This window comes from Cydia pomonella, chromosome 1 (genome assembly GCF_033807575.1).
Source record: "Cydia pomonella isolate Wapato2018A chromosome 1, ilCydPomo1, whole genome shotgun sequence".
In the NCBI taxonomy this organism is placed as follows: Eukaryota; Metazoa; Arthropoda; class Insecta; order Lepidoptera; family Tortricidae; genus Cydia; species Cydia pomonella.
The window spans coordinates 8,323,588-8,338,135 of record NC_084703.1 but is presented as its reverse complement, the minus strand read 5'-3'; the positions used below and the strand labels follow the sequence as shown (position 1 = coordinate 8,338,135).

Below are 14,548 nucleotides of genomic sequence, written 5' to 3'. Positions count from 1 at the left end.
TTGTAAAAAATTAAGATTATTAAAATTAGAATTACAAGATTAATCGGGGGTTTTTATTTCAAACGAAACGATCAGTGAGGACAGTGAGACAGTAAAATTATAATAAAATTCTCCCCCAATTTATGGGTGCAAGCCCCGATCGATACATATTATGCTCTCGTCTAGTTAGATCATTTTCTGAGATTCTCTGATGGTACAGTCAGCATCAAAAGTATCTAATATTCAGATAACTTTTCCAAGTATAGATAATTCTCTAAAAATCACCTTCAAAACTATATCTTTTACAGTCTAAATTGGTCTACAAATAGAACCATCAACTTTTGTTAAGATATTACAGAATGTATAAATAATGAAAATCAATGAAAAAAAGAAGTTTATTAGATTATTATGGTAGGCATTTTAAAGATGTAGAAAGGGCACTCCACACGGATCTGCCATTATACTAACAATTTAGCGTCGAGACCATTCATAATTTCTATTTTTAAATAAGTACAAAAACTTCACTGCATCGGGACCCGTGTACTTTTTTACGTTATTTGCTAAGAAACTTTAATGTAAGATAACAAAACTCTTCCACACCTCAATAAAAGAAAACAGTACAAAATCACAATCTTAAAAGTAAAAATAACACAATGGGCGGTCTTATCTTTAAATAATAGTATACATAGAAACCTGCCTATAATGATCGATTACTACAAATTAAAGATAATTTAAAATCCAATACTTTTTCAAGAAATATTTAAGCGAGCCATGGCATACTGCCGGAGCGACGCTATGAAGATAAAAGTTTACCTATTTAAGAAACGTAAATGATGTATGTATATTTTTTTCACAGGCCTATGTGTCCTGCGCACTCGGCATCCGTTCCATCGGCTACGTGATGATCTGCTTCGGGGTCGTCAACGCCATCTGCTCTCTCGTCTTCGGCTCGGCCATGAAGTACATCGGCAGATTCCCGATCCTCGTTATGGGCGCCGCGCTGCACTTGGGGCTGATCGTGTGGCTGCTCATCTGGCGGCCCAACCCCGAGACTCCCAGCACCTTCTTCGTGATCTCGGGCCTATGGGGCGTGGGCGACGCCGTGTGGCAGACGCAGGTTAACGGTGAGTTCAATGACCGAGCCAATTCAGCGCGTTGCAATTCAAGAGGCGTTCGCGAGTCGCGTGCCGAGATACGAGTACATAAGATTTAGAAACTTCGGTATTTTACATAAAAAGTCTTTTAACTTATTTTGGACTTGCCTTTTAAGCTCATTACAAGTGGTTTAGTATAATCTAATTATAAGTAACATAAAATTATCAATTCAATAATCTAAATCCAATTAAAAACGAATTAATTACACGTCGATCGCCATGAGTTGCCACCTGAGCCGCCCTTGCACCATGAACGCTTATAAGTTACGAGTATAAAGGTGACAGTCCATTTCTGACCGCAGCTGCACTACTGTTCCGACATTACTGCAGCGGCCTGATCGTGTCGGTGTTATTGTCAATTTCCATAGTAAAATCAATGACGGTACCGACTGCACGTAATATGGTAATTTTAACGTATTTCCGACCGCAGCTGCACTACTGCTCCGACATTACTGCAGCGGCCTGAATACGTCAGTGTTATTGTCAAATTCCATAGTAAAATGATGACAAGACCGACTGCACGTAGCATGGTGATTTTTAGTGTTTCGTGTACATACGACCGCAACTGCAAACCGCACGTCAAATCTTTACAGAAATGTCTTTGGTCACAGATATTAGTAGCTCTAAGCAAAGAGGATATAACCACTACAATATAAGGAGTTTATTACACCCGCGGATAAACAACCCCGATAGTTTCTGTGTTTCGCGGTAGTTCCTCTGTATCTTGGCGTTGCTCTTATTGTTTTTGTTTAATGTTTCCTGATAAATTCATTTTGCCTACCTTGAAAATCTTAATTTGAAAATCGTATATTTGGCTCTCTATCGTTCTTGCCCTTTCGAGCTTATAGCTGTTCTCGGAAAACTACGAAAAAAGGAAAGAACTGTTTATTTAATGAATTTATCAGGTAACTAATAATAGTGAAAAAACTGGAAAACTAGTTCGCCTTTGTATTAATGATGAGTGTTTTTTTCCTGTTTTGTGTTCATTTTTGTACAATAAAAAGTTTTACTACTACTACTACTACTAAATTACAGGACGCACTTATGTGTTAGAATAAGATCGATGTAGGTATGCTAACCATTATCGTACAATCATGTACACATAGCATAAAAATGTGACAACATAATATTTCTATGATGATTCTAATACTGAACGGAGTGGTCGTATGCAATTTCCTCTCTCTTTCCTCTTTCTCTCTTTTTCCAAATTTTGACTGAGAAAATGTTTTGAATGAAAATATAGCTTACTCTGTATCCTCTATATTTGTGTTAGGATACTACGACACCACAGTAGATTACATTTTTTAGTGGCAACAATGGTCGCGCACTGTGCGGCTTAAGAGGAATTTCCTCCCGCGGGCGCTCCGGCTTTAGTATGAGCTCCCTGCCGAGGTTTTTCTGAAGGTCTACAGTAGGGGTTCTTGAAAAAAGAAGTGTACAGGTTTTTAAAGGGTCGGCAACGCGCATGTATCACTTCTGGAGTTGGAGGCGTGCTTAGGAGTTTCAGTGACGCTTATATTTAACAGGATTAATTACTGAATTCTCGCTGACAGTACCGTGGCACAGTGAATTTGGCGTGATAAAATGTGAAAGTGTCGTAATATCATATTATATACACCGTGGGTTGGTAAAATCCGACAGATCTTAACCACGCATTCCTGAGGATCAAAAAATGTTTAGTAAAATTCGGAAAAAAAATGTTCTGTTTTTTTTTTAGCCGATTTAAAAGCCATTTTCTGCACACAGCACGTTATTTCTTTCTACATCATGGCGAAAAAAAAAACATTACAACGAAGATGTAAAGTTTTCTTAATTCATCTATAGATCAAAATTGCGAATGTTCTTTTTAGTTGAGTAATGTTTGTCAGAAGGTATGACTAAACCAAGTCACATAGAGGCAGCGCCGCAGCGAAAAAGGCGTTTTTCACAAAGTTATTGCAGAAACAAATTTTCGCAAGAATTGCCATTATCTCTGAAAGAAGACCGATTACAGAAAATTTGTATGATATTTTAGCCTCTAAATGCGATTAAGAATACAACTTTAAAACTATCAGGTTTTACCAGCCCACGGTGTATAATATCGTGACACTTTCTCACTTTGTCATTTCAAAGCCATTTTTGAGATAAAAGAAGCAATAATTCAGTTGTATTACCTAGAAATACAAAAGGCAAAGTTGTTGTTTAACACCTCATGGTAGCATATGGATACTCAAACGTAAGAAAAATTACAAAATTGAACCACAAGAGAAGCGACAGCGGTTTTAAAATAAAATTGTATTGACAGTTGCGGGGACTTCAAGGCATGAGGGTTAAACAAACTTTGCTACAGAGCGCAACACGAATTTATTTTATCACACCATCACGAGGAAAATATTTATTATTCCAATTAATTTATTAAATATTCTTTCTATCAGCCCCTTGGCTAACGTAAATAGCTTTCTTCATAAAGGATTTCTTGTCTCGCCCATCAAGTTTTATATGGTCTAGTCATACACTGTATCTGCCACCACCACGAGTGCCGTCACCCATGGACACCTGCAACACAAGAGCGATTATAAGATTTAAATTTGTGCTTTAGTTTGAAATAGGAAACTGGACAATATTAAGTGTAAATTGCGTAATTATAGCTCTTACAAATCAATTTATTCGTTTATTCTTTACTTTTAGGTAACTAATGAAAGATTGGTTTAATATGAAAACTCAGAAAGATAAATCTGTAATATTTTGCTAACACTGAACGACTGCATTGGAGAATTTATTTTGTCGCATCGCCATCTCCGAAGCCCACGAATCCCTTTGCAAAAATAAAGTAAACCCGGGATAAAAGAGCCTACCTAGCATTTTGAGGGGACGTTTATCGCAGACTTCTACATCCAGGCGGTACTAGGCCACTAAAAACGTGCAGACACCACCGGCTGGATTTGGCTGCATCACGTGATGCAAGTGGATCAAGTGCGCATACCGTATCCATCACGAGCAACATGAGTCCCGCTCTCGTCGGGTTGCTGTGTGCAGTGGTCACGCATTTAGTCAAGAGGATGGGGAAGATAATTTCAAAATGTTAACTTACCTTAAGTGAAGAAATATTTCTCCTCTGCATTCATTTAATTTGAGTAATTTGGTTGTATTTCTTCAATTTGAAGTTAAATTGTTATTCATTTAATCGGCAAACAAACGATCACCAACAATATCTGGTTTTTTAATAATATTGCGTAGCTGCCTTCGACTGAATGTGAGTTTTGTAGAAAGGCAAACTGTTTTTCGTTTTCGTGTACCATGTAGCATTATCGTCACTTACTTCTTCTCGTAAAAAATACAAATAAGTAAATTAGTAATTTTATTTATACGTCTGACAGTGACATTATTCATTGACTTTGGCAATCAACTGACGAACGCTGCCGCGACTGCACGCCGCAAACAGCAGCAGTCGGCCGCTGCAGTAATGTCGCACCAGTAATGTCGCAACGGTAGTGCAGCTGCAGTTGGAAATGGACTGTCACCTTAGTGTTACGGCGTAGTTCGAGTAGGTAAAGTTCTAAGTAGTAACTTTGTAGTAGTATCACATGAAAGAGTTCTTCATTCTCTTAACTTTGAAACTTGTTCTGTTTTGCCTCATTAAGATAAAAACAGTACTATGTAGTTCAAATGTCATTCCCGACTCAAGATGACACTTACTTTGCGACATTATTTGAGACTCATACAAATATATGTTTGCGATATGAAGCCACAGTAAATATTGCATTTCATTGAATCGATTAACTTCATGTACACGATTCAAACTTGAAATGTGGGTATTATAAATATTGGAGGGCGCCGCTCGCTGTTTCTAAACCCGTTTTAAATGCAGTGGAACCTCAATAAGTCGAACCTCGTAAAGCTAAAAGTTATAATCGCCCTTCCATCCTAACCACTAAAGTCATATCACTCGTAAAGACCTCGATATGCCTAAGGACACGTCCACGGTCTATTATTATATTTATCTTTTCATAAGTTCTTTTATCTTCACACATTGTTAGTATTTAAATTAAATCATTATTCTGTCATCTTCATACTAGGTATAAGGTTCGTAACCTGACCTGAATCTACGTAACTCGAAAAAAGAGAGCACAGCTAAGTACCACAACTACGAGTAGGTATGATGTGTTTGATTAACTTACTCCAAAAATCGAAATCATGTTAATGAAAATGCTTTTAATAAAAAATTAACCTAAAGAGCCTCTACATGTTTACACCAATCTTAGCGTTATGCTTGAAATTCGTGTTATGTAGGTTTGACTGTAAACCGTTCGAGTGCGAGTCCCTGCAGCAAAGAGTAAAGTAAGTATGCCCTGCAGGCTCTCACGCGTGCCTAGGCACATCACCCGCGCTTTTCGCATCGTCTAGTTCTATCCTAGAACCTGTTCTCTAACTAAACTCGGACTTAGGTCATAGATTGAGAGGAAAGGGGACGGCCGCTGCTCCATACAAACGTAATCCCTGTTTTCATCTGTGGATGTTGACATTATGGATTTTTCTTAAACGCTCCCCTACGTTTGACTATTTCATTTATTTTTATAAAAACTTGGAGCGAACAGATACCATACAATTTTTTTAATGCACCTAACTGTTATAATAATTAATACTTCGGAAAAAATATATTGATGTACAATATATTGTGTCAAAATATTTGTAATAATTTTAATATCCAGAACGAAATATCATTTGATATTTACCACCAGCTTTTTGGTAAAGGAAAACGCGAGGTAACCTGCATAAATCTGCGAAGAATTGCAAACGTGTATGTGAAGTCCCTAATCAGTATTGGCTATACTCCCCACAGGCTAACGTCCAACTTTATAGCAGATACTTCACTATGAAAAAAAGAAACATTAACTTCGACAGTAACAATATTTCAGAAACGTGTTTGTATCGAGATCAGCGCATCTACTTGATCCTGAAAATACTGAGTGGCTAATATGACACGGAAAAACGATTTTTCTGAGAAAATGACAATTAGATCGATTTCTTGTCTTCATGGTTACATGCATTACATCATAATTAATCTAAATCGTTAGAGCCGTTGTCAAGAACTGCTTTACAAATATACATATTTACAAGAGCTTATTGCCTTTATAATGGAATAGAATACAATAAAATCTTGTTAATAACTGTGCTTAGGTCGCCTCCACACGTGCGACATCACGTGCGTTCAGACGTGACAGACACTCGTGATTTACGCCACTAGAGCGCTCATTTGATAAGTGGTGAAAAACACAGTGTTTAAAAACATAAATATGTAATGATGCCACGTTTAATGTGTTTAAGTGCTAACTGCGTACAAGTAAGTATGTCTTGCCCGTGTCAGTTCTACGGAATTCTTAGCATTTTCATGTTTATGTGAAAATGATTACCTATAGTGGTATTAGGTCAAATTTTGTACAATGTATGTAATTGCAGTAGGTACAGATACATTTTAAATGTTATTATGTTTGTTTCTTAAGTTTACTTGATATTGTGAGGTTTTTTTATACTACGTCGGTGGCAAACAAGCATACGGCCCGCCTGATGGGAAGCAGTCTCTGTAGCCTATGTACGCCTGCAACTCCAGAAGAGTTACATGCTCGTTGCCGACCCTAACACCCCTCCCACCCCTCGTTGAGCTCTGGCAACCTTACTCACCGGCAGGAACACAACACTAAGAGTAGGGTCTAGTGTTATTTGGCTGCGTTTTTCTGTAAGGTGGAGGTACTTCCCCAGCTGGGCTCTGCTCTAGATCTGGAATGACATCTGCTGTGCTGTGCCCTACCACACAAAGCGAGATGACATTCACAATGCCCATACCTCTCTTGTGGACGTAGTTTAAGGACGTACCCGGGTCCGGGTGAGGTATAGCCAAGTTAACAATCATTGCAATACAATTTGGATGGGATAACAGATGCACATAAAAAATCAAATGCAAATAGATGATAACGTGTATTATTTCATTTTTGATTGGTTTTAACGATTAACTCATCAAAACCATTTCAATATATTATTTCTTCAATAACCATTATCTTTCGATAAAGTCAAGACATTTTGCAAGGGACCTAAATTTGGACATTTGTCATTTCTACGTATTTTAAGTGTAACTAAAAGATAATGTAGGTACTTATGTAGGTGCAACCGAGTAACGGAAGGCCGCGCAATAATAAGTGCATTGTAAGATACATATCAATGATTTCGCCACGCATTTTTACCATTCATTGCAGTATAGAATAGAAATCATAGATTGTAAATTGATTGCGTTTTTACGGTTGGCACGGCAACTTGATGCTTTATCTAGCGTGGAAAAATGTATAAGCTATACAATTCTATAAACGTGTACCTTTCCACGTGTAACTGTCAAATATAGCCGATCAAACAATGTACCTATGCTGGGTGATTTTGTAGTCAGGAACACGACCCCAAAATCACCCAGCTTACTGAACAAACCCTATGGAACTAACCACAACATCGCGAAAGAAAATATAATTGGCACCTTGAGGGCCCAAAGTAGATGAAACGTTTGGGCCCAGGGGTACAATGTTTTCACGATTTTTCCATCGGTCCCATGGTAAACCTTGTTTAGTATGACCATCTTAATACATTTTTGACATTCGGTATCATGACCTTAGAATCAATTCTATACAAAGATTAAATTATTTTAATGAAAGTTTTTTTTTTTTTTTTAATCTTATTTACAAGTAGTTTACTACATGTAATCTAATTTGTAGTTAAAATTACATAAGTAATTTGAATACGCCCAACACTGCTGCGCGGCACAAGCATTTTTATATTGAATATGCTTGTGCCGCAGATAGGTGGAATCCCGCCTTTAAGTGTCATTACATTCATCTCAATTGTAGCAGTGTTATATTATAGGGTACTGAGGCATATAAAAATTGCTTGCAAAGCCTAACCCAAATAGTTTTTTTTTTTTCATTTTTCATTTTGTTCGACTTGGTTTAATATGCCTTTTAAAATATGATTTGACACAAATACATAGCATAAACAAGTAAAAGCAAAATGGCGTATATGAATAACAAATGACTACCGGCATATATGATATTAAATAACTGCTTCCTGTATATAAATAGACCTGACAAAGTAGTGTCATGAGACAATTAAGTGTTATTTTGTAATGTGGCCAGCACATCCTTGAGGCATCTTCCTGTTGCACGTACAATATCTACGGCATCAGTCCGCAGATACCGATCTGCAAGTAATAGTACAATAGGGCTGTCACATACTGACAGATCTAGTATGACGCTAACACTTAAAGATAATTGATGTTTGCAAAAGGGAGGCCATCACGTATTATGACCATTTCATGATTGCAAACGAGGCAGACTACAAGTGAAAAAGTGACCATTTTTAAGTTTAACAATGGCCGCTTGAATGTACCAATACTTAAGGTCAGAGGTTTGGAAAATAGAAAAAGTGGGTATACGATGGGTGATTATAATTATCTTGGAATATACTGTTATATTCGTAAAAGCAAATAATTTACGCAATCACTTAATTCCGGCTTTGGTCACACTTTTGACACTTAATATATTTGTCAGGCAATCTTATACTTTGTAAATATGAGAGTGTGTTACCGCCCATTTTATTTTGCTTAACATAGCCTCAGAACTTTAAGTATCCACCACCTTTCCTATTATAGACACGTTCAACCTTATTTCAAGGCAAATGCAAAAAGTAGTTGCCAACTAGAGGATTTTTTGGTTGATATTATTAATCACAAATATCATGGACATTGTCTTTATCACGCTGTTACGTAAATAATTAGGGCCTCCCAACACCAATGGACGCGGTATCGGCAAAAGCCGATAGGAAAAAGGATTTATGGCTCGGCTCGTGGTCACATCTTTTTCGCTCTTAAGAAAACACATTCGTACTTTACTCGTAAAGCTTTTTTCTATAACCTTTTACCGATTCCACGTCGATCGGCATTTTAAAAGTTTTAACTTCAACTTTTGTGTTAGATTGGGAATTTTAAATTACCTATTCCTACTCAGAATTATAATAAGATTCCCCTTTTTTGGTCTAATTGATTACTCTTTCAATACAACTTTCTGTGACTACCTATATGGCTATACCTACTAGTTTGATTTTATTATTAAGTTAAAAGCGAAAAACAAATACCACGCAAAATTTTAAATGCTCCTAGGAGCAATCCTAGTTATTATATTAATTAAAAAAACGAAGGGGGTGTTAGGGGGTTGATATGTACGTCAAATAGTGTTAAAATATTTTCATTTATGTTAATATTCAAAGAGGAAAATAGAAATTACGTTTGTATGGAAAGGTGGTTTCGGGGCGGTCGTCCACTTTCGTCTTCAGCCAATTCGTCATCGCTAAATAGGGTGACACCCTAAGAAGAGTAAATAATTAAATTTAATTATCATATACATAATACTAAACTGCATGGTATCCTGTAGAAAACAAAATATTTTTAAATTGCACTAATTATCTAGAAATGTTCTTAATTGAAACATTCACTAGGTACGACTAAATTCATAAAAATATTGAACAAGACATTCGAAGATAACGTAAAAACGTCACTTGACAAATTTTATTATTACTCAAACATCCGAGTTATAAAAATACATATGATCCATAGTGAATAAGTAGAATAAAGATAGGTAAATTATCCTGCTATACAAATAAAGTAGGTACATAGGCTCTCGTATGGATCTATATGGTCTATAAAGATATCAATTCAATCAATTGATTTGCATTCAAACTGCACTCATAGCAATAAAGGAGTGCAAATACGAAGCTGTATATTACATTATGTAGCTGCTCGTAGTTTAAAAACAATGTAAATTGTAAAATACTTTCATGGGGTTCCCAAGAATCTTAGCTGGATGGCTCTTAGTACGTGAGCGGACCTAGAATCCTTTCCGCATCCACACTTATCTAAAGTTTAATAGCTTACAATTTTACTAAACTATAGTTTTCCATTTTAGATCTAGATATTACCGAAATACACGTCAATCATGAAAACAGTTTTTGCGCTAACTTTGAAAACGTCAGTACCTAAAGTATACCTACCAGAGGGCCTACCGCGAACCACGTTCGACGTGTTGCCTCCCTGTCACACTTACGTACGAACTAATAAGTGCGACAGAGTGGCAACACGTCGAACGTGGTTCGCGGTAGGCCCTCAGGACCTATATATAATTACCTTAAAACTTCAATTTACGTTAAGTCAGCACAACCGTGCATACTTTATATATACACGTAATAATTTCCCGAGTAATAAGTAACAATAATTGAGTGCAGTGCGTCAAAGGACTGAATGGGCTGAGTAATGAATGTGTTTCTTATTGATGACGTGCGTTGACGGCAGGGGTGCGCGCGGCGGCACAGTTAAGGTCCGACCACACCGCTGCTTAAACGCGTCAATGCGATTACGTACGCTTACGACGCGTCACTGCGACTCCGAAACGGCACCGTTTTTTAAGCAGCGGTGTGGTCGGACCTTTACCTGCAATTTTCTGTTTCATACATGGTGGGACACATGGTGGCACTCTTGAAATCTTAACACAATACTATGGCATTTGCAATTAAACTCTTTTAAATTTTAAATTAAAACTTAATAATATAAAAACATAACAAGCACCATAAGACATGTATAAATTCAAGAAAATCACAGGTTATTTTAAATGGAAGTTTTCTGAATTTGTTTCCCTTGGCTTATTTATCCGTTTCACGTTACACATTTTGGGTTCTGTTCAAAGCAAAAACATACATAGGTTCGTCACTTGTTCAGAAGGGATAGGTAACTATCAAGAACAGAGGGTTTTTAATTATTTATAGCCATTTTTATTATGCTATGAAGACATGCATCTCTGTAGTCACGGTAAGCTTTTAGCTAGTAATACCTCTAGTAGTAAAACAGCCGAGTCTCCGTCTAATAAATCTACATAAACGCCTTTTCCTTGTATTTTGAAGTGCAAACTTTCACAAAGTGGTGTTCGTCCTTGCATGACACCAATCTACTCTTATTCCCTAGTCTTACCTACCGCCACAATTTGCGTGCTCGAAGAGAGGCCTATGAAATGATAATGACGATGTCTTACCTAGCATCTCCGCCTTTCCAGGACTGTACGGCGTCCTCTTCCGGCGCAACAAGGAGGCCGCCTTCTCCAACTTTCGGCTGTGGGAGAGCGCCGGGTTCGTGGTCGCGTACGCCTACTCCACGCACCTCTGCGCGCGCATGAAGCTCTACGTCATGATGGTGGTGCTTCTTATCGGCTTCTGCGGGTACATCATTGTCGAGATCCTGCACAAGAGAAAGGTAAAACATCTAAACTAGTCTTTTATCTTTTAGAAGCTATAAATAAAAAACGGATTCCGCTAAACTAAATCTTAATAAATCACCTTGATTCTGATGTCGATGGCTTAAGCATAATATAATCTAGGGTTGTGGATTTCGCTTTAAAAAAAATACTTTCGTTTTAGTATTACAAATTTTAGATGATGATATTAGATGTTGAAAAACGTTTTTCTCTTTTTGTATAAACGAGTTCGTTGTATACTTCCCTCTTAAGTATATTCTTAGGTATTAAGTAGGCTTGATAATATTTATAATGCTGTTATTATATAAATAGAACATAGACCTTCGTTTGAAATTATATTATTAGGTCTATTATAAGCAAAGCTATGATAATTTTATGTTTCAGTAGTTTAATAGCATGTTCGTTTGCAGGCCCGTCGTCTGAAGGCGATCGCCGAGGACCCAGCCGTGGCCGCCGAGGCTGCCAAGCAGCCTCCCGAGGAGGACGACGAAAAGGACGAGATCGACGACGAGATCGTCATCACGCACCTGTGAGCACCCAAAAACACCCACATTTGCCCTGGGAAATTGATGTGTCCACAAATCGAATACGAAGCGCAACAACGGACGACTTTTTTTGAAATCATCAGCGATAGAACGTGAACGTGAAACTGTCCAACAGTTGTAACAGTTTATCCATGATATTTTAATGGACAAGTTTACTTCCCGGGGCAAAAATGGACAGTTTCGCGGTGCTAATCGACACGGACCAAAAGGACTCCACACAAATCTTTACAAATATTATGTTTAACCATAAGAAGGTACAATTGACTATCTGGGACAAGGATACTCAACGTGACGCACTCAAACATTGTGTATAATTGCGTTCATTTGACAACTAATTTTGGACCCCTACTTCGTATTTGTTTTATAGAACAGTGAAATTAATTAGGTACTAAAATTGGTTATATAGAACCCTCAGAAAGTAGTCCTACTTAATTATAAATTGTAAAACTGCGAGTGCCATGCCCGGCAAGACGCTTGCCCCTAAATATTTACCATTTCGTTAAGCAAGTGAGTGTCGAAATGGAAATTAATGTGATTTTTCAATACTTTTAACAGAATTTGGGAATTTTATTTGCCCAGTCCGATTATTTGGTCCGTCAATTAAAGACGAGCTGTATTTAAACTCGAATTTATTTAGAATTATTTATATTTCCAATAGATGAATGTTGATGAGTATTAAAAAGTACAAATTTTCTTCATTTCGGATTCGACCGAATCGGGAAAAATCACATGTGCCAGCGCAAGCATTTAAAACTACCACATGGGTTATCTCTACATATTGTGGCAACCTTTTACACGAGTTAAAAGACCGGTGAGCCTTTCCTAAGGCTGGTCTTGTAATACCTATGTTGTTAAAATTACTCAGAAGTTATTATAGAAAGACTCGAACCATTGATTTATTAGAAAAATATAAAAATTCTGTTGTCGACTATGCAGTGCAGATTATAATTGAGAGCAGCTGTTCAGTGGTTCGGCACAATGAATTACTGATTACGAGCGTGCATAACCAACTGTGTTGACAGTTCGTGCGTAATTGCGCGCTTTATTCTTCTGTTCCAATGACTGTGGTCTTTAATCGACTCTTGTGCGTGTTTTGTAAGTAATCAAACAATAACATGTGGGTGCGAGCTCGAAACACTTCCACCTGCAAGAAGTGACGAGCCTTGTTCTCATCTATTGTTGAGTATTATTTTGTATTTTACTTGGATCATGAAGTGGCTTCACTCGTATTATTTTAAATATGAATTATTCGACTTTCTATTGTATTATTTTATTAAAATCATTGATAACGTTATTTCTAAATACGAATAATGCAATACGATAAAGACTGCTCAATTCGTTTAAAGAGTGATTTTATATTGCATTATTGTTTTAACAATGACTGTAATATGTATTTCCAGCTAAGGACTTAGAAGCGAACGCATTGATTCCAATATTATACAATCCATAGCTCCATTCATACAATGTTAGGTAATGTAGGTAAGATTGTTGATATTATTTTTAATTATTTTTGATAATATCGTGAGACAGGTTTTCGTGTACAGAAATATGTCAATCGTAAACGACTCGGGCAGCGGTGTAGAGCGGCCCAGGTCCTATTGTAGGTACTTAGATCAAATAAATTAATTGTGTAACCCTTACAAGCTTATAAATACTTAGGTAGTTACTTAAGTTTGTGCGTATGTTTTGTGAGCAACTCACAGCGCTCTGTAGAACTATCCATATGTTTTTTGACCGAAGCAAAGAGCCTGTGGAATGGAACCGTAGGTTTCAATGTTGCTGAACTTTAATTTACATCCCAAGTGCCGGAGGGGCCAATAAAGAAAACATATCAAAACAAAAATGGTCACAATTTGAAATGAAAATAAAAAATAATTTGTTTAAACAATGCAATGAGCAGTACTTGTTTGGGCCTGTGATAGACGCTGAAATGTATTGTGACCACTTACAATTTAAACGTGAACTGTCGAAATTGATCGGAGTTTGTAACATTTATATAAATTCTCTTCTTGGCCTACACAGCTTTATATAATTTAATTTATAATAAAATTATATAGTACGACGAGGTGTGTACCGATTGCTAGGGTAACAAAACCACGTGATAATTACAGTAAAATGTATAAATATAAGCATATTATTATTTTAATGTAAATTTAAATTAGTGGTAGTATATAATATAAATAAAATTGCTCTATTTTTGAGATAACCATTATTATTTGTTTGATTAAATATTATGTTATATTATTAACGATGTGAATGAGTTTGTGATGAAAATAAACATAGAAATTGTTTGGTCTTTGCGTGTTTCTATTACCTTGACGAGGACCTCAGATACTTAATTAGCTGAGCTTGCTATTTGGGAAACTTAGGTTCTGTAACAACAAAAGGTAGGCACACCTCAGTACATGGCAAAACGACGATAAACCTGAATGTCCGCCGCCTTCTTGGTTTAGTCCCAGTTGAGTAATCAGTCCCAGTCAAATCAGGTCGGGCTTCCCTACAATTTTATTTACGCGCTTCCACTGATCCGACTAGGGACACAATTAAAAATAAATGGACACAA

General features: G+C 36.9%; 1 protein-coding gene across 3 annotated transcripts in view; it reads left to right on the top strand.

The window, feature by feature from the left end:
• LOC133529021 (UNC93-like protein) overlaps nucleotides 1-14,281 on the top strand; it is a 127,727-nt gene extending 113,446 nt beyond the window's left edge. For all 3 annotated transcript variants that reach the window (XM_061866723.1, XM_061866649.1, XM_061866802.1), the window contains 3 exons: nucleotides 836-1,103; nucleotides 11,243-11,439; nucleotides 11,851-14,281. In XM_061866723.1, coding sequence (XP_061722707.1) covers nucleotides 836-1,103; nucleotides 11,243-11,439; nucleotides 11,851-11,973 — 588 coding nt within the window. In that variant the 3' untranslated portion in view covers nucleotides 11,974-14,281. The remainder of the gene's footprint in view (nucleotides 1-835; nucleotides 1,104-11,242; nucleotides 11,440-11,850) is intronic.
• Nucleotides 14,282-14,548: the final 267 nt, after the last annotated feature.